Below are 25,164 nucleotides of genomic sequence, written 5' to 3'. Positions count from 1 at the left end.
TGGCACTAGCCAACAGTTTGATCAGCACTTTACAATATAATGGGAGACAATACAGCAACAATACAGTCCAATACAAGAGGGTTAGGAGGGCCCTGCTCTTTGGAGCTTACAATCTAAGAGTACCAGGTAAAGTACCGCAGTGCTAAATAGCAAAAAATGGCCTGGTCATGAAGGGGGTAAAATCTTCTGGAACTGAAGTTTGTTGCTATTCATAGCCACAATTAGTTGCATTTATTAAACTGGGGCAGGATTAAAAAAAAAAAAAAAAAGATAAACTGGTCTATATCTGAAGATATATGTAACATTACAACTCTAAAAGACAGCTATAGACCACCGGTCTCTGAACTTTTCAGCACGTGGGCCTTGTCAACATTTTACAAATATTTGTGGGCCAAAAGACCTTCTCAGAAGCCCCCATCACATCAGATGCCCCTCACATCAGAAGCCCCTTCTTCACAATAGAGCCCCCCACTTCACTGTTTTTGCATCAGAAGTCCTCTCCCCCATCACTCCAGAGCCCCCACGTACATTTAGGTGCCTATCAGAGTTCTTTTGTACATCAGGGTCCCCATCAGAAATGAAGAGAAACTGAGTTAGCCTGTGCATAGAGTCTGAGAATACTGACCCTAGTTGCGGGCCGGATTAAATCTTGTAGCAGGCTGGATGTGACCATTGGGTATACATGTAGTTTGGAGACCCCTGCTCTAGTCTAGATGAGACACTTATTTAAGCTATAAAATGAATACTCGTAGTGACTTTTTAAATTTGCATGCATGGTTGTTAGAGAACATGCTGTTCCATGCAAGAGTTTGGCCCCCAATTTTTTCCTCTGAAATAAATGTTTCTGCATGCTTTGTGCTCATTGCTACCCTGACTGTGTAACCTGATACAACAGGACATACTTCTGACTGGAAGTTATTACAGAAGCTAAGAACACCATCTACTTCTGCAACTGATGAAAAGAGGAACAAATGTGCGTAAACTAATATTGTGTCTATTGTTCCTGATTGTGAACTGGAATAGGACCAGAAACTGAAGGTGCTGTCTATGTTGCTCTAGTGTGCAAAGAAACAAACAGAGGGCACACGGGCCTAATGCATTACCTTCTAAAAAAGAGATTTATTGAATAAAAAATAGTATACTCACAAAAGAATAAAATCAAAGGCACATCACAAAAAAAGACAGCATGGTCCAATCTCCCTAGATGGTGGCTGTTGGGGGACTGAAGGCCTCCAAATGACTGACGAGTTTCGAGGCAGAACCTCTTCCTCAGAGCCAAGTCTACATAGCCTGTGTGCTCTCTTAAATGAGGACACAGGCTGTGCAGGCTTGGCTTTGAGGAAGAGGTTCTGACTCGAAATGCATCAGTCATTTGGAGGCCTACAGTCCCCCAACAGCCACCATCTAGGGAGATTGGACCATCCTGTCTTTTTTGTGATGTGCCTTTGATTTTATTCTTTTGTGAGTATACTACTTTTTATTCAATAAATCTCATTTTTAGAAGGTAATGCACTAGGCCTGTGCAACCTGTTTGTTTCTTTGCACACAGCTTCTTTGGATTTCCCTGGTCCGTTGAGCGCAGCAAGGCTTGCATTCCCAAACAGTACTCCATGTGGGGTTACTGACATTGTGGAGCTCATCGTCCAGCACAAGAGTTTCAGCATTCATTTGCTCATGCTTTTTTATGTTTGAGTTACATGGACAGATAGATAGATAGATAAGATAGATAGATAAAGATAGATAGATAGATAGATAGATAGATAGATAGATAGATAGATAGATAGATAGATACATTTGTGGTCACTGCTAAATCAGAAGTGTCTATTGAAAATAGGTACCTAGAAGTGTCTGAAGAGAACCCCACAGCTAGTCAGACATGGCTCGAGTTTCAGGCCGATTACTGACAAATCTTCTAAAATTTGAATCCTGAATGGACCAGTCTGCACCATCCAGATGAACAAAAGTTGGTTGAAAAAGTTGGTTGGAAATTGCCTTGGCCAAACAGCAATTGCATCCAATGAGATGCATTTATTGTTTGGGTAATCAAATAACTGTGGATGCCGTGGCTGCTTGATTGCAATAGCCAGTGGGGGAGATACTTCCATCCATGGTGTTTAGTATGGATGGAGGAATAGAATGACCTTCTCTCATTCATTCTACGGGCTGAACAAGGTAAAACAAAGTGTGTACAGTATAGCTAGCCTAACTCCTGAGGTCAAGCACTTGGGCCTGTTGCTACAGCTGCTAATGATTGGGATGTAACCATGAGGGATGACCTCACAGAAAATGTATTGAGAGACCAGAGGTTGGGGAGGATAATACTGAGCTATTGATCATAAGAGCTAGGTGAGATTTAAGTAATAGGGTTCCCCCTGTTTTGGGATTTTGAGGGAGATCTACAAGTTATGCAAAAATGCATGTTGATACTTCAATATCTACACCCAGTTCAGTACTTTAAAAGCGGTCACAGCCAATCAATTCCACAGGGTAAATCACATGATAAACATAGAAGGAATAAAAGCAAAAAAAGCAGTGAAATCCATAGGATCACCTATCTGCAAAATTGTGCTTCACTTACTGTGCTGTATGTTACATGCTCTGGACTACTGCACTTTGCATGCTCTGCAGTAGATTGTATAATCTATGGAAACTTTCCTTAACCACTTGCCCTCCTGAGGATTTACCCCCCTTCATGACTAGGCCATTTTTTGCAATACGGCGTTGCGTTACTTTAACTGACAATTTCAGGTCATGCAACGCTGCACCCAAATGAAATTTACATCCTTTTTTCCACAAATAGAGCTTTGTTTTGGTGGTATTTGATTGCCTGTTTGTTTTTTACTATTTGCGCTATAAACAAAAAATACTGACAATTTTGAAAAAAAAAACTATATTTTCAACTTTTTTGCTATTAAACATGTCCAGTAACACCTGTGGCCATGGAGGTGATTGGAACACCCTAATCCAATGATTTTAGTGTCCCAATATTTTTGCCAATATAGTTTATACAGACAGATAGATCTAGAGAGGGACAGATAGATAGAGATATAGAGAGAGAGATAATTTATTAACAGATAATGCTAGAGAGGTATAGTTAGATATCTTTCTTTATATCTCTCTCTCTAGACAAGGGAAAACCCTGAAAGCATCTCCATTACCATTGGAATTGACACCATTGTTCTTGGATTTGTTTATATGCTGCCCCAGGTAGAATGAACTTGTGCAATCTCTAGTAGATTACTTGAAAAAGCATGTCAGGATATCATTCATATGTACTTTCACACCATAGAAGGTTAAAGCGGAAGCATGCAAGCGCACATACAGTAATTGGGAGGATGTTTGTGCAGAAACAGAGATAAGCAATAGGCGGTTTCAAAGCCTTGTGTGACGATATTGTTTTCCGAGAACCATTGCTATGTAAAAAGCATTTTGTGCACCAGTTGAAAAGTTACAATAATATGTATTTTATTATTAATTTATTGTTTCAATTAATTACTTTTGTTATTTTGTATGGAGTCTAATTTAAGCAGAAAAAAAAAGTAACTCAATAGATGTTAAATGTAAACTTTCAAAACACCTTGCTGACAATGGAACAAAGTATGGTGAAAGCTACATTTCAATACAATTGTATCATATTTGAAGTGAAATCCTAGTAATATAAAAAGCACTCTAGGATTTTTCTAATTTTATACTAGTATTGCTGAATAAATACAAACAAAATATTGATGATTTGATGTACTTCTGTTTACATGTTTTGCTCTAAATCAGAAGCTGTAGAGAACTAGGTGCTCCCAGTGCAATTTTGTATATCTGGAAAGTTCATGGTGTATCGAAAATTTCTCCTGCTGAATTTATATTGTTCCTCATGAAGTTAATAAATATTTACCAAGGACATCCTTGTTTTGTCAGTTTATCTCAAGCACCCCCACAAAATGTAACCATTGTTGCCCATACATTGTAATTAGATCAGGCTAAACTCTTAAATAACCAAAATTACTGATCCGGGGCCTTGACTTTCAAATAGTATATTAAAATGATTCTAAAGGATTTTTTTTTATAAGAAAAAATAACAAAACATGTCTATACTTACCTCCTGTGTGCAGTGGTTTTGCATACCGCAGCCCAGATCCTTTTCTCGGGTCCCCTATAGGCTCTCCTGGCCCCTCTCTTCTGTCAGGTGCCCACACAGCAAGTGGCTTGCTATGGGGGCACCCGCTGCTCCATGTGTCCGTTCACACAAGGAGCTGTGGCTCTGTCCCACCCCTCTCTTCTCATTGGCTCACTGGCTGTGATTGACAGCAGTGGGAGTCGATGGCTTTCGCTTCTGTCTCAGCCAATATCAAGGTCCTACCTTTTCCCAGAGGTTATGTTACTCCATGTGCTGGCATCCATCTTGGATTTCTGCTGAGCATGGTGGGAATCTTTTATGCCTTCAGGTCTCTGAGGTCCATCCCCCAGAGGGGTGTGGCTGAGTACATATAAGCCTGTGATCCGCACATGCTCTTTGCACTTGTGTCTTTGTCTTGCTACAGCTCTGTGTATACGCTCGTGACTCTTCTGGTATCTGACTCGGCTTGTGACTAAGACCATTCTCTGTGGTTTCCTTCGATCTGACCTTCCGTTGCTGAACCCGGCCCGTGACCTGTGATTCTCTGTCTACTGTTCTGTACCGTTTCGTCCCGTTGTTGTTGACCCGGCCTGCCTGACTACGCTATTGTCATTCTCACCAGCTACACGCCATTGGCGGCGGCCATTACCGCAGCCGGGGTGTCTCGGGTGCCGCGACCTGGTTCCTGGCTGCGTCAAGTCCATCCCCACCATCAGGGGCCCTGGTGAAGGGCAGCCTGGGACTTAGACTCTGCGCCCTGAGGGACTTCGGTCTGTTGGTGGTGGTTGTCGTCAGCCAGTGCGTTACCCTGCCACTAGGCCTACCTGTCCGTTCCACAGCCCTGCCCTGACAGCCAACGAGTAGGAGTCCTGAGATAGCAAAGACTGCAGTGCATATTGCTGGATCGAGAAGGGGCTTAGGTGAATATTAGGGGGGCTGCTGCACAAAGAAGTTTTTTTACATTAATGCATAGAATGCATGAAGGTAAAAAAACCTTGAGCCTTTAGAACCACTTTAAAGTGGAGCTCCAGTCTCCCCCCTAAAAATATAAAAGTCAGCAGTTACAAATACTGTAGCTGCAGAGTTTTAATATAAGGACACCTACTTGTCCAGGGATCCAGAGATTTCATCACCCGAGCTGACTGTTCAATTGGCTTTGGGTGCAGCATCCTGGGTAAGAGAAACCGAAAGTGAAGCTCTCTGGCTTCACAGCTGGTTTTCTACTGGTATGCAGGAGCTGTGCCGCAGTCTCCTGGGAACTGTGTGTGTCCAAAAGGCTGCGGGGAAGGAGGAAGGGTCAAAAGATTGCCAAGGTGATCTTACCAGGAAGTGGGAGTGGGTACCTGTCAAAACTAGGTACACGCTCCCTCCTCCTTCTCTAAAAAGTTGCCAAATGTGGCAGTAGAGGGGGGAGGATGCAATCAAGCAGAATTTCTACTGTTGCTTTAAATTTAATTTGTAATAAGTTAAAAATGCTTTCCCTTAACCACTTGCATGTACATACCTCTGGAGGTCATATGAAAATACTACTTGGACCTATAGCGGTTCAATAGCAACTTTTTTTTATACTTCCCTCCTTACCTTTTTTTTGCAGAATCCAGTGTTCCCTTCCACAAAGCAACTTAGAGAGACACAGTCACTATGTTGCCTTGTGGAAACAACCCTGCACAGCCCTGAAACATTGGCTTATTTCACTGATGTGACATTGCACAGACAAATTATTTTATGTTTGCAACAGACTGCCAGCAAACTTGTTTTATCTTACCTCTCTGACGTCATCAGGGGCCAGTTGCCTCTTTCTGATTTTTGCAGCTGATCCACTAATGATGTGCATGCTCCAGGGCACGCCACCAAGGTGGTGGTTACAAGAATCAGCAAACAGCTGGCCCTTGATGACATGCTGCAGCACATGTGCATTTTCATTAGCTTGACCTGAAGCCTCCTGGGATGCCCTATGAGGGTGCGGGCAGCTGCGGGGGTACATCATTCTTGCCCAGACAAGAAATGCAAAAGTAAGGAGCCGTTACAATAATAAAAAAAAAGAAAAATATTTTTGCAAATATGTGAAAGGAGGGGGAAAGAATTAATATTAGGGAACGTGGCTACAGAAGGTGGCGTTTTAACATTTATTTTTTTCCAGTTCTCCAGTGCCAAAATTTGCATTTTAACATTTTTTTTTTTCAGTTCTGTGGCAAAATTTATTGCGCAAAGTAATGATAAATAGAGTGTGGGCATGGCCATTGGGAATAATTATATACAGTGTCCAGACAAACAGGAGCATCAAGAGCTTCTCATCCTTTGAAGCTCTCTGACATAAAGATAGAAGGTTTAAAACCAACACGTTTCCTGCAGCTGATCGCTGTGCACAACCATAAAGATATCAGCAGCAAGAACAATTTTTTCTATGTTTCCGTCTTTCTACAACTCTGTGATCCTCCTTCATGTGTGAGACTTGTTATTTCTTAACTGATACAGCATTTTCCCGCTATGGTCTCACAGCATCAATTTGAATTTTGTGACCGAATGGTGTCATCACTGCTGTGCCATATGACTTTGTTAAAGTACTGTGACTACAATGAGCAAAATTACTCAACGATAATTGTGAAAATGATACAATATGTGCACATTTTGGGGAAATAAGAAAGGGAAATAGAAACATTTTCAATGCAAATATAATGGCATGCTTTCAGTGTACCAAATGAATAGTGCCGTCACACAAGTTCTATGTGTTGCGTCAGCCGCACCAAATCACTTGAAGGCCTTATTGATTGTCTAGGGCCGCACACCGACCAGATCAGCATAGTAATGTGGCAGGTAGAGGCAGGTATTTGCAATCAGCTGCAACCACTTAGCTCGTAAATTTTTCTCTATGCTCCAACCTTTGTTAAACTAGACCTATATGCAAAACTTTTTTTTTCATTTTGAATAGAGCAAGGGAGGGTTATAAAGCCTGTCAGATTTCTTTTTCTCCATCTGTGTTCCTTGCGGAGATTTCCTTTCACTTCCTATCCCATAGCCAAACATGAAGTGAAAGGAAATCCTTGCAAATTAAGGGAATGCCTTGGGGTACTCCAGGCCACCATAACTTGTGTCCCATTTGGAAGATTTCTCCTCTATTACTTTTCTGGGGACAACCCAAAATGTGGGATTTTTTTCTTACTTTCACAGAAAATGGTAAAGACGACAAACAGAGACAGCAATAAAAACTGACAAGTGTTCTAATCCCTCTTTACACTATCCAAAACTAAACTGTGTGTGTAAGATTCCTCAACAGAGATAACAGCGAATGTTTTTAAACATTACAGAGATTATGGTCAGAGGAAAACAAAAAAACTGGGCCAACGCAATATTCATAAAAATAGGGGCTTCCCTGCTAATAAGGATCACTTGTCAGCACTGGTTGTGCTGAGGATACAAAGCAGCATGAGGATGGGATGTTCAATATTATGGTAACATGGAACCACCAACAATGGTCTGAATAGTCAGAGCTGCATTCCTGGGAACAGTTGTGTCTTTGTGTCAGATGTCTGCATCCATTCATCTACATATGTAAGGGGAGTCTGCTTCTGACCAGCCTAGGGACTTCCATCTACCACCTCATTTATAAGCACATGAAGAAATAGAGACCTTTTTAACTTGAACTACACAGTTGTGTTCTCATTGCATGGAAAATGTTACAGGATGAAATTAAAAAGATAAAATAAAGTTACAAGATAAAACAGCTGCAAACTTTAAGGGGACTATTTATAAATGTTTTCACATTTTATACAGAACTCTCAAACTGAAAACACACATTTTTTTTCTATGTAATCCAAATGTGTAAATCTTGGGTGAGAGTTGTGTGAAATTTGGGGGGGGGGGGTGGCAACATTTTATGACTGTGGATTTTTATAGATGGAACATTTTTTTCCTACAAAGAATCATCTGGCATTATTTTAAAAATGTAGAAGTTGAATCTGGTAGAGAAGAAACTTGATCCAACGAGAGAAAAAGTTAACGATGGTTAAATCCGAAGAGAAATAATTACAGAGAGAGAGAGAAAATGAGAGAGGGGGAGAAAAAAAAGCCATGATTCAATGATAAAAAGTTACAAAAAAAAATAAAATAAAAACAATTTTATATCTATCTAACTATATATATATATATATATATATACACACACACACACACACATTAGAGAAGGAGAGATAGCGTAAGAAACAGAGACAGCAAGAAAGAGAAAAAACATGATCCAATGAGAAATATAAATATAGAGAGAGAAGGAAGAGAGGAATAATTAATGAAGGAAAGATTTAAAGTAGAACTAAAAGCAAATTGTTTTGTTCATTTTAGATAGAGTAAGGGGGAATTATAACCCGTCAGGTTTTTTTTTTCTTCTTGAGTTTTAAATTTCAAGGTCCAGGCAGTACTACACAAAGTTGTAGCAGAATGTTAGAAGAGATGTGGGGGATGAATTATTTTTTTTTCTAACATCCAGTTGAGGACATTTCCCTGCACTTATTGTCCCATAGCTGCAGGAAAGTGACAAATCCCTGGTGTTACCAAGGTCACCAGAACCGGTGTCCCCATTGGAAGATTTCAGTTGTAGTGACAACCCAAAATTCTGGATTTTCTTTCACTGTCATTCTGGGTGATAAATCAGGACAAATAGAGAGAGTGAATCTCCCTAATGGGGGCACAGACAGCAATGATAATCTAACAGGTGTTTTAATCCATCTCCACTCTATCCTAAATTGAAAGAAAAATTGCCTTTAGTTATACCTAAAAAACCCCACCAACAAACCAAAAACCAATAATATCTATAGGAGAAACATAATCAGTGAAGAGAAGACACACAAATTATATATATAGGAAGAGAGAGAGAGAATGGGGGTGAAGGAAAGAGAAGGGGGAGAGAAAGTGTAAGAGAGATAAAGAAACGAGATTAATGAGGGAAAGAGTTAAAATAATGAAAAGTATATATATACATATTTAAAAATATATATTATATTTATATATATATAGTTAAAAATGGTTAAATCCAGAGAGAAATAATTAGAGGAAAAAAATATATAAATATAAAGACAGAGTAGGGATATGGAGAAAGAAAAATAATATATATAGATAGAAAGATAAATATAATCCAATGAGAGAAAGTTAACAACATATATATATATAATTGTAATGTTGAATTTGTATACATTGTAATGCAGTAAAGCAGAGTGGTGGAATCGGCCCTCTTTTTGAAGACATTGGAAATAATGATTAGGAAGGGTCAGAATGTGGTTTGTCCGGTGAAGCGTTTCCCTCCACACCGTGTACATGGCCGGTAATAGAGGAGCTGGCATGTGGAGCCGGTGCGGTATACGGAGGTAACATGACGGACCAGCGGAGTACATCTCGGGACAGATGAAGGTGTGAGGTATAATCACGATGGTGTGGCAGTGCTAGAGGCCGCTATATAATAGCAGAGGGTTCAGTGATGACACGTGAACCGTTGCCGCCCCGCGTTATACTTCACAACTTGGAGTCCCATTCGAAGCCTAATCCCGTCACTATGAGGATTCGTTCCATTCGGAAGTCTTCTATCCGCTCTGGCCGGCACTCACATTCAAACATTAACGGTAAACGGACCCCAGTCATCGCCTGTGAGGGGGGCGGCACCAGAGCGGCCGGGCGCTGACGTCACAAAAGAGCAGAAGGGCCAAGCAGGCAGGGCGCGCTTGAAGCGTGGTCGAGGCAACTCCCGGAACAAACCGATCAGCGCTGGTTTGAGCTGGCGTGTTGTCAGGGCAACGGAAACCCGCCTATAAAAGGAGCCGGCGCCTGGGTGCACTTAGTGTCAGGTTGCTCGGTGTAAGGGAGCTTTGTTTGCAGCGTGTCCGTGAATCTTTTTATTTCCATTTTCTCCTTGAGGATTCGGTTCCTCGATGGGTAGAGCGTTCGTAAATGCTTTTTAAGGTAAGTTTATCCCAAGGATAGGCCTTTTCAATGGAACCATGTGACTGCAACGTTTTTTTATGTAAATGAAAGTCTATTTTTTCCCTATAGGGATTCTGATCTCCTTATCTTGTGTTAACTTCGTGACTTGGCTAGTTTGTGTTTTTTTTTTTTTTATAATACATTTAATTTTTTTTCTTTAATTTTGTATTTAATCTTGGAGTGGGTTTGAAAACTTGTGTGGGGTGTTTTTTTTTTTTTTTTTTGTTTTTTTTTTTTTTTTTTTAAATTTTATATATTTTTTGTTTTAAATGCATTTTTGTTGATCTTTTATAGTTTGGTTACTTTTCATTGTATATAAAGTCCCAAGGATTGGGTTGGATATGTGTCTTAATGGGGGATGGGTGCTTTTCTCAGAATTGCCTCCATTCATCTTCCCATCAGCCTTTTGTGAACTAAGATACATGCCTGTTTAAACTTTTTAAAGGACCGGTATATGAGGGGCTTCCCATGACATATAGTAGGGGCTCTAGCTCATTCTAGGTTTCTTTGAAGGCAATGTGCTGTCAGCCATGTGTCCTCCATCTGGTTCTAGGATGGTGACCGTTAACTAACATGCATATTTCGCAACTCTAGATGCTTTAGTAACCTAGGCAATTGAAAGTTGACTTCTTTACAAGTGGGTTAGAATAAATAAATGTGTCTTTAAAAGTGTAAATCTGTCAAGGTGGCTTTAATGGTTCTTTTTAAAGGTCCATGAATGCCAGCATGATGTCCCTAGGATGAGTGAAGGTCTCTTGTGATTTTGGTTGGGAAGGGTTTGTACTGGGTGTTGTAGTGAATGGCAGTCCTGCTTCATGGGGCATTGCTGCCCCATATGCTGGGAGCTTTCCTCTACCCTGAGGTCAGACCATGCTGTCAAGAACAGGAGGCCACCTCCTCCAATAGCAGAGAGGCACAGATGCCGGTTTTCTAGCCTATTGGTTGGCTTTGCCTCCGATCGCACGTCGTCCTTTTTTTTTTGCCGGTTGTGACACGCTGTTGGCTTCCCGGACAGGGGTGTGTTCATTTGTCTAGTCATTCACTGAATTGGCTGGGTGTATGACGCAGTGGGTCTTGCAGCTTTTTTTTTTTTTTTCCCCTTTTCCACCAGCTCCCAGAATTCTACATTTCAGCCTATCCGCTTAAGTGCTTACAGATGGCGTTTAAGGATTAAGGTTGTTGTCTTTTTATCTTGCAGAACTCTAACAGCACAGCAGCGAAGAACAGCTCCTTTGTTGGAGTAGGTCTTGTTCTTTATCTTCCGGGCTTCTATTTCACCGGAGAACCGCCTTGGGAGCAAAGCTGAGGCCCTCTTTGCAATAAACCCCATCTCTCACTTGTCCATGTAAGTACCCTAGAAGATACGATGCATCTAATGCCGGGGAAGGCAGCCTTGGTGCGTTAGCTGTTGTGGAACTACAAGTCCCATAAGACCTTGTAAGACTGTCCTAGGTGTGACTTGCAGAGGAGTGATGGGGATTTGTAGTTTCAGCACAGCTGCAGTCCCTGGTTCCCTACCCCTGATCAAATGTAGGCACTGATTCTCGTTTGGTGTCTAAACAGTCTGCTCTTTGCTTTTACAGTTTGTTGCATTCTTCGTGTTGTGATCTTGTGACACTGAGACAATGAACAGCTTTAGCAACGAAGACTTTGACTTTAGCTTCCTTGAAGAAGGATTCAGTGCCCGGGACATCCTGGAGCAGAAAATCAACGAAGTTTCCTTGTCTGTAAGTATTGAGTAATCACAATAGCACAGTTGCAGATGTAATAACAATTGGAATGTTTAACTTTAGTAAATATTTCCTTTTTTTTCCAGGATGACAAGGATGCCTTTTATGTAGCTGATCTTGGTGACATTGTAAAGAAACACATCCGGTGGTTTAAAGCGCTGCCACGTGTAACTCCTTTTTATGCCGTTAAATGCAATGACAGCAAAGCCATTGTCAAGACTCTCTCCATCATGGGGGCAGGATTTGATTGTGCCAGCAAGGTGTGTAATAGAACACAAGCCAAGAAAAATTATTCATATATTTTTTTTTATTTTTTTTATTTTTTTTTTTTAAATGAAGAAAAGTTGTATGTGGTGTGCGTTTGTTCTCTAAATCTGTATTCCAATATGTTCTCTTCAGACTGAAATTCAGCTTGTCCAGAGCATTGGTGTCCAGCCAGAGAGAATAATTTATGCAAACCCATGTAAGCAAGTTTCACAGATCAAATATGCAGCTAGCTGTGGTGTTGAGAAGATGACATTTGATAGCGAGGTGGAACTAATGAAAGTGGCCAGGAATCACCCCAATGCCAAGTAAGTTTGAAAGGCTTTAAAAGTGAATGTGTCTAAAAAGCAGACCTGTCTGAAGCATTGGGACTGTTTAACAGCTTTGAAGTAATGATGTAATCAATTTTTTTTTTTTTTTTTTTTTTCTTTTTTCCTCCTTCAGACTTGTTCTGCGTATAGCCACAGATGACTCTAAGGCTGTGTGTCGGCTAAGTGTGAAGTTTGGTGCCACTCTTAAAACCAGCAGATTGCTTCTTGAACGTGCTAAAGAACTGAATGTTGATATCATTGGCGTAAGGTATGGATCTTTTAGAGTAATTAATTTAAATGCATGAGCTTATAAGGATATTAAAGGTTTGCTTTAGTTTAGAAGAAAATTCATACTTGGCATTGCATGGAGCAGCCCCATCTTCAGTTCCCCTGTCAGCACTCTTGGCCCCTCCCTCTTGACCAGTGCCCCAAATAGCACACCAATTCTGTTGGGGCACTGTGCTTGCTTCCAAGCCATGCTCTATGCATCTGAGACTTGGTAGAGCCATGGCTTGCCCCTGCTCTCTCCTCATTGGGTCACTGGCTGTGATTGAGAGCAGTGGGAGCCAAAGGCTCACTGCTGTCTTTAAAGTGGAAGTAAACACACTTTGGTAACTTTTACCTACAGGTAAGCCTTTAACAAGGCTTACATGTAGGTGCTGTAAATGTGCAATTTTTAGGAGATATTTATGATGGAAGTGCTGGTGATGTCACTGGCGCATGCACTGTGCCATCCATTGAGAGCCGCGCCGTAGCTGAAACTCACTTCGCACATACACAGTAGGGATGATATGGCTCAGTCAATCAGATTGCAACTCGCAAACCTGGAAGGAAGACCAGGGAGCCATGACAGTGCTCCATTGGAGGGCTTCCAAGTCTTTTGAGCATGTGCTAATATGCGATCCATGCTAGCACACTATGCTCTTGCAGGGAGATTTTTTTTTTCCCTCTTTGGGGGGGGGGGCAGTTTACTACTGTTTTAACCAGTGACCCAGTACAGCCACTTTAAGACTGTAACTATAATGTTAAGGTCCTGTATTAAATGTGGATATTGGTGTAGCAGTTGAGCTTTCCTGAGTGATGGCTCAACTTTCAGTCAGGAACAAGAGCTCCCTTGAGCATTAGGCAGTTTTGCTGAATCATTGTTTAACATGTATGAATGAGCCTGGAATACTAGGAGTTCACAATCTTGTATCTCCGTCCCTTTAGCTTCCATGTTGGCAGTGGCTGCACAGACCCACAAACCTTTGTGCAGGCTGTTTCTGATGCTCGCTGTGTCTTTGATATGGGAGCAGAACTTGGCTTCAACATGCACTTGCTTGACATTGGTGGTGGCTTTCCTGGATCTGAGGATGTTAAGCTGAAGTTTGAAGAGGTAAAAATGCTATTCATTGTGATTCTTGACCTTTGGAGGGGATTGTTTGCATCAGATGGGTGAATATAAACCTTTCTAACTAACTGATAAATATGTTCATGTGGATCATCTGCACTTTGTTTCATATTTTCTGTAACTCTGGTTTGGCCACTACTGTTTTTCATAAATACAATAGAGCTGCACACTGTACTCATTCAGCCTTAATCCTCTAACTTTTTTTTTTTTCTTGGGAAAACCTTAAGCTCAAATAACATAGGAAAGTGTTTTTAAAGTGCAATAGTTGTGCACACAAATTGATAAATCACAGAATTCCATCTTATGGTTGTGACTTGGCACATATATTCAGTGTACTTGGAAATATAATGCATATACTAATTTTAGGGGAAGTCACTGGGGATCTTGCTGCCTCCCAGTCTAGCTCATTAGTGTTTTTTTTCCATTAAAGTTGCAACCATCAAAGATGGAGTATGTAGATACATCTGTGTGCAGTGGTGGTTTGATGTGGACGGCCAAGTGCTTGGCAGTGATTAGAGCTTCAACTTTCCTAGTTTTAATTTCAGCAGCTCTTGCTTCAAAATTCTTTTGAAGGAGCAAGAGGCCCCCCCCCCCCCCCCCCCCCCCGGATGAATAGTGCTTCCATAGCGGCTAGGCTATAGGCTTAGATACTTTAAATTTGTCTCCTAATTGGTAATCTGAATTTGTTTTTAAATCTAGTATTTTTTCTTTTTCCTCCTTAGGTGACATCTGTGATAAACCCAGCCTTGGATAAATATTTTCCTGCTGACTCAGGAGTAAAAATCATTGCAGAGCCTGGGAGATACTATGTTGCATCTGCATTCACACTGGCTGTCAATATAATAGCTAAGAAAGTCATGCTGACTGAACAGACTGGATCTGATGGTATGTAGTGCACACAGATACAACTTTGTCATGCTGAGAAACTTAATTTGCACCCTTAACACATTAAATTATATTTTCAGATGAAGATGATGCTTCCAGTGACAAAACACTCATGTACTATGTAAACGATGGTGTCTATGGCTCCTTCAATTGCATCTTGTATGACCATGCCCATGTCAAACCCATACTTCAAAAGGTATGTTTTATTGAAAGGATTATAGGGGCCTATTTAAAATTGTCCTACAACCCCCTGGTGTGTTCATGTAGTTTTTTTTTTGTTGTTGTTTTTTTTTTTTTTTTTTTTTTTTTTTTTTTTTTTTTTGCCCTTTCTGATTTACATTTTTATGTAAAGAACCACTAAACGTTTGTGTGGGTTTTTTTTAATCCCCCCCCCCCCCCCCCCATTGCACTCTCCAGCTAGAAGTTTAGGATTGTCTAGGGTCCACTCACTTTTAGTTGAAGTCTGACCTCCTGTTTTTAAATCCTTGGGTGTTTTTGGCTTTTTTTTTTTTTTTTTTTTTTTTTTTTTTTTTACAGCAGCTGCCAAAGTTCTGGTGGCCTCTGACCCATTATGTAACTCTAAAGCCAGGAATACATGGTAAGAAAATCATATGAAAAATTGATCAAATCGACTGTTCCTCTTCGTTGAGCAGGATGTTATAACCGATAACTATTTTGAACAGTGAAAAATTATCGTTTCGCATTCGAAAGACCAATTTTTTTTTCTATGCAGTGGTATGACTGTTGTCCGCAAAAAAAAAATCTAAGCGCTATCACACTTGAGCGGAAACAGAAGATGACCCAGATGTTTGTCAAAGGATCCATAAGACCAACTTATTACAATAATATCCATGAATCCAATTAATTCCAAGGATTATGTCCAATCACTTATTCTGGGCAGCAGGGCGTGGCTACAAAGTCACACACTGCATCACTTCCACTTGTACAGAAGACATCAACACTACATATTGCTTGAACAATTGGTTAATGTGGGCCACAAGTTCGACCAACGAACACTGGTTGTTGGATGACAGATCTGTCGCTTTTCTTGCCTTGTATTCCTGCCATAAGTCTCTTCCCCAAAGAGTTTGACTACTAGGAAATGGTTCTAGAGTGTTTTTATATAGTACTCTTCTTTTTTTTTTTTTTTTTTTTTTTTCTTCTTTTTTTTTTGTACTAGGTTTTATTATGAGCTCTAACACTGGATGGCACAGGGTGCCTCTTGCCATAAGGCAGGTAGAATATGGGTTTTTTCTGCATTGAAATCTAAAAGTGGTGTTTGGTTTTTCTTATTGCAGAAACCAAAACCCGATGAGAAATTCTATTCTAGTAGCCTTTGGGGACCAACTTGTGATGGACTGGATCGCATTGTTGAACGATGTGAGCTACCAGAGCTGCAGGTGGGGGACTGGATGCTGTTTGAGAACATGGGTGCCTACACTGTGGCTGCATCTTCTACATTCAATGGATTTCAGCGACCAACTCTCTATTATGTCATGTCAAGACCGCACTGGTAAGGAAAGGCATACATTTTGAAAGGGACTTGGCTAAAAATGTGGTATGTGGAGTGTGAAACTAAAATGTCTTGTTTTCCTCATAGGCAATTAATGCATACTATCCATGAACACGGTATTGTTCCTGAGGTGCCGGAGCTGAATGCTGTCCATGTATCCTGTGCCTGGGAAAGTGGATTAGAGTTGAACTCTACCACATGTACTTCTGCAAGTGTCAATGTCTAGTATATTTAATGTTAGTAGTTATACTTAGCAGTTATTTTAGGATGACTATTGGGATTCAGTTTTGGGACCATTATTTAATGTTCACTTGTAGTTTGAAATGTTAAGCATTAATGCAACAAAATGGATGACTGTGAGATGGGGTCACATTTATCTGTGTTCCTATGGAAACTTCTTTTTTTTTATTCCTTTTTTTTTTTTCCAAACTGTATTAAAGATGCACAGCTGTCCCTCAAGCATTTGTAGCTTGTGTACTGGCAGAAAGTCATCTGACCTGTTTTTACATAATAAAGTATAATAAAAATCCATGCAAGTCTTGCTAACTTGTGGTTGTAGACTTTTTCTGTTGACACCTTTTTTTGCTTGCAATAAGTTGATACAATAGTTTTTACCAAAAGCAGACGACAGCTGGAGCATCAAGTGGAAAACTTGAGTCTTCCACTTGACTGACACTGAAATGGTATTTAGCTGCAGACACAAATATAAGGGGATTTAAGATGTATGCCAGGCAAAATATGTAGATGCCATATGTTTACCTCCTTGATAAAAGTTCCTTTAGTTCATGGTGGCTGCTGACATTCAGTGATCTAATGTGTTGACCTCCTACACATGGTCATGACTCTTAGCTTGCAGTGGTCATGGATGGTGGGTTAAAGCCATCAGTGATATGTGGGACATTAAGAAGCTTCACAACTGATTATTCTCAGATGCCACAGCAGACTCCATGTTAGTCTCCACACTATACCCCTTTCTATTGTAGCATTTAATTTGTTAAAAGCCAAAAGGTCAACTTTGTATGCAGTTTAAAGTAACTGCATACCGAATGGCATGAGATTCCAGATCTAGTGCATGATTTAAATGAACCTTGCTAAGGCAAATCAGAGTATTCCCCACATTGTTTATTCCATAATTCTGAAGGGTGTATGTATACACTAGCAAAAACAACTATTGGAAGCAGGGTTTGCCCAGTGACTGGTATGTGGTCAGATGTATTAAACTGAACTGGGTTCATAAGTGCTTTACAGTGATGTGTCTACATTAATAGCTAGTAATCGTTGGTAATGGACTCCATTGTACAACTGCCAATGTGCCTTTTTTAAGATGGAGGTCTTGAGTCAAGGCAGGAACTTTATTTTCAAATGGACACTTTTTTTTTTTTTTTTTTTTTTTTTTTGTTTCCTCACTGGACTGAGTCACAAGAAGAAATGGTTATCATTGCACTGCATTGGTCAAAAAGAGCATGCTTCACAGGTTAGCTGGTTTCAAAATATTAACCCTGGAATTTTAAGGTGTTGATTAAATTTTGTCTCCAGTACTTTCTAAATTCCATAGATGGCTAAAATACACAAGTCAGCTGTAGCTAGACAAATGCATTTGAATAGAGTAGGTAAGGATTCTAACCTCCTGCTAAGCTTTTATTCCCCAATGGGGCAATTCACCCCCCCCCCCCCCCCCCACACTGAGTGCAATCTCAGGCTAGTTCTCTTTTTGTAGAGGCAATTAATTGAAAGTAAGAAGAATCAATGAACTACCAGAGTGCTCACCAGCACCCTCATAGCTCAATGAGAACTGTAAGCCATCAGCTGTAATGGCTGACAATAGTTGTAGCCTATTCATGCAGAGTAAACTGATGTGGGTGGAGCTGCACTCTTTAACTTCCTGTGACAGATCTTCTCCCTGCACCCACTGTCAGAATTTACACAATGATGAGAAGCTCAATGAATGATCCAGAGTGCTCAACATTGCCCTGGTAGCTCACAGAAGAGATTAAGGGGGGATATGATCAACATGTACATCAGTGGTTCATATAGTGAACTTGGTGTAGAGGTATTCACCATGTCATCACAGAGGACAAGGGGGCACTCTTTACATCTGGAGGAAAATAAATTTAATCTCCAAACACAGAAAGGTTTCTTCACAGTAAGAGCTGTGAAAATGTGGAATAGACTCAAGAGTTGGTTCTGGCCAGCTCAGTGGATTGCTTCAAAAAAGACCTGGTTTGTTTCTTAGATACACAGAATATAACTGGATACTAACATTTATAGGTAAAGTTGATCCAGGGAAAATCTGATTGCCTCTCGGGGGATCAGGAAGGCACTTTGTTTTCCCAGCAGGAGCAAATTGGATCATGCTTTGCTGGGTTTTTTTTGTTTGGCCTTCCTCTGGATCAACTATGGGTATAGGATTATAACTTTTTTCTATGGTTGAACTGGATGGACTTTTGTCTTTTTTTTCAGCCAGACTAACTATGTAACAAGCCGACAGCTGTCTGGACTTGTAGTGTTATCATTCACAGAACACTGAATGGATGATGTAGGTGGAGATCTCCCACTAGGTGTCAAATTGGGGTATCGGAGTAACATGTTACAAAAGGTGAACTTCTCCTTTAGATCTAACCACTATGTTGTACAAGGACCTGCCAGAGTGGATATTTTTTTTTCGGTAGCTCAGAAGGTCCTCATATTACATAGTTTTGGTAAATCCAATGTTAATTGTATAGTCAGATTTTAATTTGTATGGGGAATTGTATAGTCAGATTGTAATTTGTATAGTGACCCTTACTTTGGAAAGGCTTTCTGTTTGACAGAAAGTTAAGAATAATCTCCTCAATTAGACACAAGTAAAAAAGAAAACCTGACAGTTTTAATAATTCCCTGCTCTATTTAAAACTACAGAGATGTTTGTGCTTTACATAGAGTATACTTCAAATTAAAGCCCTTGCTCTAGTCTAGCCTCTGACCACCAAAGTCCTGCACATAATATTCAACGAATATAATGCTACAGAAGGCTGATACTGCATACATGAAACAATAGATGTTCAAAAGGCAATGGGCATGCTAAAAGAAATGGTCAGAGGCTGAATTCATGGCATAGGACTTGGCAACATGTTAACATGCAGTAGACTATGAGAGATGAATGCTATTACAGCCCATTTACAAATCAGTGCTTCCATATTTGTGCTCCCTATGGCCCTTTCACAAACAACTTGTGCAACATTTGATATTTCTTTCAGTAAGGTTCATTATAAAAGCTTAAAGGACAAAATAAAAAGGGGTGAACAGCACAGAAAAAAGTAAGAAAAGGTGTGAAGGAAATAAACCAAACCACGTAACTACCAGAATCCAAGCTAAAGAATTAGTTTGGGTGGGGGGAGGGGCCTGGAGCACTGGCGAGGACCCCAAGAACAGGAGGATTGGGACTGCTTTGTGCAAAACCATTGCACAGAGCAGGTAAGTATGACATGTCTGTAATTTTAATTAAAAAAGCAAAGGTTTACAACCACTTTAATTGATACATCACTGAACAAAAAGGTGCCCTGTTCAAAAGTAAGTGAAGGTGAAGGATTTTTTTTACATATATGTTGCCGCCTGATTTTATTATTTTGCGCCAGGTCCTCGCCTCTTATAATATGATAATATTGCCCTCTTGTTGATGATCCCTGGGTTCTTATCCAAAATCGAAAAAGAAATCTTGAGACAAAATCTTTTATTTAAAAAGTAATTAAAAGGTTTTTTACAAAAAATCAAAAACCAAATAATAAAATATACACCTTTCCCTCCATATAAACACAAACACCCTATGCTTTCCCTCCACCACTGTCCCTCCAACATTGTTTTCACTCTAAAATTAAAAAATTTATAGTAGCAAAACAAAAAAACATTCCTCCCATCACCCTTCAAACCTCTATATAACAGAAAAACCGCCCCTACCATCTCCAATATATATAAACTTTAGCATCAAAAAATCCCACCACCGCCCTTTACTACATAAAAATCATATCATACCCTCAAAATCCACAAAACTTTACCCTCCACCCACAATGATTTACATATCCCACACCCACCATCATCATTATTCATACCATCACTTATTCCATTCCCTCTACCCGCTCAATTTCCAAACTTTTTGTGCTTCTTTAAAACCATATTTTTTTTACAATCACAATATGCATATAGATATAGCCTTCCACGGACTATAGCAGCACACTCTTTTACACTTACTTCCTCCTTACTAAACACCAAGATATTTCGCACATCCCACAGAATCTCTTTTACACAGTTCATCAACATTGAAAAAACCCTTTCTTCACTCTACCAGTTTACATAACCCAAACATCATTTCAAAAGTCACCCTTTCTGTCCCAGTCAAACCTTTCACCATTTTCATCAAACTATTCCTTACCTTTTTTGCAAAGTCACATTCCCAAAACAAATGCTACACGTTCACCACCCTCCTACACACCTCACTATCCACAAAACCTCTCCTCCTCTGAAACTTGTCGGTGAACTTCTATGCACAGCCATCCACACAACATCTTCTGTCTATTTACAAGATCCTTGTTACACACATTTCTCCACATTCACTTACTCTGCAATTCACTCAAACCACCTATCAATTCCAAACTTTCACTCCCATCTAACACACCCATCACCTTCTTACTCTTACACCATACTTCTTTCGTAGGTGAAGGATCTTTTGTTTACATATATGTTGCCACCTGATTCCACTGTTTTGGAACCAGGTCCTCACCTCTTATAATATGATGCGTCTTTCTGATTTTCAAGTCGCTTCTGAAATTGCCCTCTTGTCGATGATCCCTGGGTCCTTCTCCAAAATAAAAAAAGGATTCTTGAGACATTATCCGCTGGTAGCTCGTGCTGACATCTTTCGTCACTGGAATTCCACCTCCCCTAGACATATCCTTGAATGGGCCCAGATACTCTACGAGATGTTGACAATGGAGACCATTGTAGCAGAAGATAGCACTGACTTGGAAAAGGTTTGTACCAAGTGGACCTGCTATCGGGCTTAGAGTGATTCAGACAAATTCTGCACCCTAATTTCACAGTGAATCAGCCCCCATTTTCCTGCCAAATCCTCTCCCCATTTTGATTGAATGTGTCCAGATTTTTTTTGATAGTCCTGAGTTGATCCCAGAGACAGGGTAGATCATTCTTTCTGCTTCTTCTGCTTTTTTTTCCTGCTTCTGAACCTCTCCCTCCCTCTTCCCTCTGGTACTTGGTGATCCCCAGTTGCTCTTTCGTAGAACATAGATCCCCAGTTGCTTGACCATGACCATAGTACTTGTTTTTTTGTTTGCTTTCTGTTCCTTACATAGATCACTTTTGGAAGACACTAAAAGCTGAAGGGTGCAAAATCAGACTCACTTCTGCATTGAAACCAATCAGCTTCCAGATTTTATTGCCAAAGTCTAATTGAACAAGCTGAGGTTAAAAGCTGATTGGTTTCTATACACCGTGAGCCTGATTTTGCACTCTCCAGCTTTAGTAAATAAACCCCACAATGCTTTTTTTCTATAAATGTTGGCTACATTTCATACCATTTTCAAAGGAGGATTTGTTTCTTTTTTTAGCTCTTGTACGTCTTTCTATGCTGGATACAACATTTTTCTAGTATGTCACTTTACGATATTTTGTATCAGAAAAATCTTCTGAATAAAAAGTTACAGTATTTGACTGAAAACATATGTGATAACCATTGGTAAGGAAATGGTTAATAAGCTGTTTTTGGAACTCCAGGGGAATAAACCTTTGGGCCTCAGGTCTGAGCACTGCACCCTGCTATAGTCATTACAAGGGTTCTCACATTCCATGTTATTTTCAGGCCATCAAGATCTTCCTGTAAGCCAACAAATGGTGGGTATACATTTTATTTATTTTAGGTACTTATATAGTGCTGTCAATTTATGCAGTACTTTTACACACACACATATATATATATATATATATAGTACATTCACATCAGTCCCTAACCCTCAAGGGGTGTACAATCTAAGGTCCCTAACTTACATTCATACATAAACATACTAGGGCTAATTTAGGCAGGAGCCAATTAACCTACCAGCATGTTTTGGAGTGTACAGGAATGGAATTTTGTTCACAATCAAATTCAGAATGTTTTATATATTTGCTAATGGTTAGTAGGGTCAAATCAATGTTTGTATTTGTTGAAATTCTCTAATACTTTATTTGAGCAGTAAAGATAATGTTTTATAATTAGCAAATAGAGCAAAATAAGAATCTAGGAAGACTAAGTGATATTAAACCCTTGGTTTTTAAGCACTTTAAGCAGCTGATTTAATCACTTACTTACTATGGAGCTTCTTTATCTTTTCATTCTTTCCTATGTTCCAGTTTAAGATGGTGCCATGTCTACTGCTCTAGGCTTCCTAATTCAGGGTGGCTCCTTTCTCTTGCAACATCCTATGGAGCCACCCTCGCATGCAATGACTAGAGTTGAATCCCCCTACACTGTGTGCATCAATAGAAACACACAGCCCCATAATTTAGGATGGCAAGAAACTGCCCTGCTCCTTACTCCTCCTTACACTGCGCTTCTCCAAGCTAACAGGCTGGCCTGAGAGACTGGACTGTCCACTTTTTCCTGTGAAGATTGGAAATTCCAAGGAAACAGTACTATAAGAGCAGGAGTCAACAGCATTGAATTTTGTAAACTGCAAAGACCTGGTTAAGAATTTTAACAAATAATTTGCTAAAGAAAGTCTATTTTATTGTGCCCAATTTTTAAAACTAGAAAATGCTAAGGGTTTAATACTTCTTTAATCTATATCACCCTCACTAGTGTAACTTGACATAAGGGAATCAATCAACAGAAAACAAATTTAATGTTGGGTTATATTTATGTAATACACCAAGATGTCATTATTCCTTTATTCAATATAGCATGACAAAGTTATGCAGACATACACTGTATTGCCAAAGGTATTGGGACACCCCACCACATCATTGCATTCAGGTGTTCCAATAACCTCCATGGCCACAGGTGTATATAATCAAGGGCCTAGACATGCAGAGTGCTTCTACAAACATTTGTGAAAGAATGGGCCGCTCTCAGGAGCTCAGTGAATTCAAACGTGGTACCATGATAGGTTGCCACCTGTGCAATAAGTCCATCCATGAAATTTCCTTGCTACTAAATATTCCACGGTCAACTGTTAGTGGTATTATAACAAGGTGGAAGCAACTGGGAACAACAGCAACTCAGCCACAAAGTGGTAGGACACGTAAAATGACAGAGCGGGGTCAGCGCATGCTGAAGCGAACAGTGCGCAGAAGTCACTCATCTGTCATCTGTCTGCAGAGTCAGTAGCTAGAGACCTTCATGTGGCCTTCAGATTAGCACAACATTAGTGCGTAGAGGTCTTCTGCAATGGATTTCCTTTGCTGAGCAGCTGTATCCAAGCCTTACATCATCAAGTGCAATGAAAAGCATTGTGCCAAGTGTAAAGTTTGGTGGAGGGAGGGTTATGGTATGGAGTATTTATAAATGGGTTGGGCTTGGCCCCATAGTTCTAGTGAAAGGACCTCTAAAGGTGTCAGTATACCAAGATATTTTGGACAATTTCATGCTCCCAACTTTGTGGGAACTGTTTGGGGATGGCCCCTTCCTGTTTCAAGAAGACTACGCACCAGTGCACAAAGCAAGGTCCATGGGTGAGCGAATTTGGGGTGGAGGAACTTGACTGGCCTGACCTCAACCCAATAGTACACCTTTGGGATGAATTAGAGTGGAGACTGCGAGCCAGGCCTTCTCGTCTGACATCCGTGCCTGACCTCACAAATGCACTTCTGGAAGAATGGTCAAACATTCCCATATACACACTCCTAAACCTTGTGGACAGCCTTTCTAGAAGAGTTGAAGCTGTGATAGCTGCAGAAGGGTGGGCCAACAAAACATTGAACCCTACAGACTAAGATTGGGATGCCATTAAAGTTCATGTGCCTGTAAAGGCAGGCATCCCAATACTTTTGGAAATAGTGTATTTATTATTAGCAGGAGAATCCAAACCAGTGGTCTCCAAACTGCAGCCCAGGGGCCATATGTGTCCCTTTGCTTGTCTTTATCTGGCTGTTGGGGCACTATTCATCTGTCTGATATGAGACATTATTCTGCCCACTGACACCAACAATGGGGCATAATTCCTGCCACTGACACCAATGACTGGGCACTATTCTTCCCACTAACACCAATCACGGGGCACTATTCCTCCCGCTGATACCAATGATGGGGCACTATTCCTCCCAGTGACACCAATGATGAGGCACTATTCCTCCCACAGATAACAATGCTGGGGCACTATTACTTCCACTGATACCAATGATGGGGCAGTATTCCTCCCATTGACATCAATGAGTTGGGGCATAAATTCCTCACACTGACACCAACAATGGGGCACTATTCCTCATACTGACAACAATGATGGGACATTATTCTTCCCACTGTCACCAATGATGGGGCACCATTTCTCCCACTGACACCAATTATGGGGCACTATTCCTCCCGCTGACACCAATGATGGGACACAATCCCTTTCACTGACACCAATCATGGGGCACTATTCCTCCCAATGACACCAATGATGGGACACTATTAATTTCACTGACACCAATGATGGGGCACTATTTTTCTCACTGACATCACACTATACCTCCCCTTAATACCAAAGAAGGGACACTGTTTACTCCCATCGTTACTGTAAAAATGTTTTTTTTTTCTGTTGGTCCCAATCTGTTCCCCCTAAAGAATCTATGCCGGACGAGGGTGTGTGTCCCTACACATCATCTGGCCAACTGATGAATCTAAAATATAACCTTTATTCAGATATATATAAAATGTATGCTCAGCTGTAATTAATGCCTGTTGGAGTGGAATGTACTGTGCACAACATTATGATTGGATACCATTGCAATTATTTACCTTACATCCAAATGGTTAATAACACCAGACCAAATCGAAT

General features: G+C 40.3%; 1 protein-coding gene and 1 pseudogene across 1 annotated transcript; one reads left to right on the top strand and one right to left on the bottom strand.

Annotated features, from left to right (window-relative positions):
* Positions 1-11,399, bottom strand: part of LOC149467240 (uncharacterized) — a 70,081-nt pseudogene extending 58,682 nt beyond the window's left edge.
* On the top strand, positions 9,892-16,708 carry ODC1 (ornithine decarboxylase 1). The gene is made up of 11 exons (XM_089672042.1): positions 9,892-10,048; positions 11,268-11,414; positions 11,653-11,796; positions 11,886-12,059; positions 12,199-12,371; positions 12,508-12,642; positions 13,584-13,749; positions 14,487-14,649; positions 14,730-14,845; positions 15,948-16,162; positions 16,250-16,708. The coding sequence occupies exons 3-11, from the start codon at positions 11,695-11,697 to the stop codon at positions 16,386-16,388; spliced, it is 1,383 nt and encodes a 460-aa protein (XP_089528168.1). The 5' UTR covers positions 9,892-10,048; positions 11,268-11,414; positions 11,653-11,694; the 3' UTR covers positions 16,389-16,708.
* The last annotated feature ends 8,456 nt before the right edge of the window (positions 16,709-25,164 follow it).

Source organism: Staurois parvus, unplaced genomic scaffold (assembly GCF_062004578.1).
Source record: "Staurois parvus isolate SC_StPar_1 unplaced genomic scaffold, SC_StPar_1.0 ptg000118l, whole genome shotgun sequence".
NCBI classification, from domain to species: domain Eukaryota; kingdom Metazoa; phylum Chordata; class Amphibia; order Anura; family Ranidae; genus Staurois; species Staurois parvus.
The sequence above is the reverse complement of the archived record's forward strand: the minus strand, read 5'-3'. Positions and strand labels throughout refer to the sequence as shown.

Coding starts and splice junctions, on each gene's coding strand:
- ODC1 (XM_089672042.1), top strand. CDS start 11,695: ATGAACAGCTTTAGCAACGAAGACTTTGACTTTAGCTTCCTTGAAGAA. Junction 14,650..14,729: donor TGAACAGACTGGATCTGATG/GTATGTAGTGCA, acceptor TTATATTTTCAG/ATGAAGATGATGCTTCCAGT. Junction 16,163..16,249: donor GTCATGTCAAGACCGCACTG/GTAAGGAAAGGC, acceptor TTTTCCTCATAG/GCAATTAATGCATACTATCC.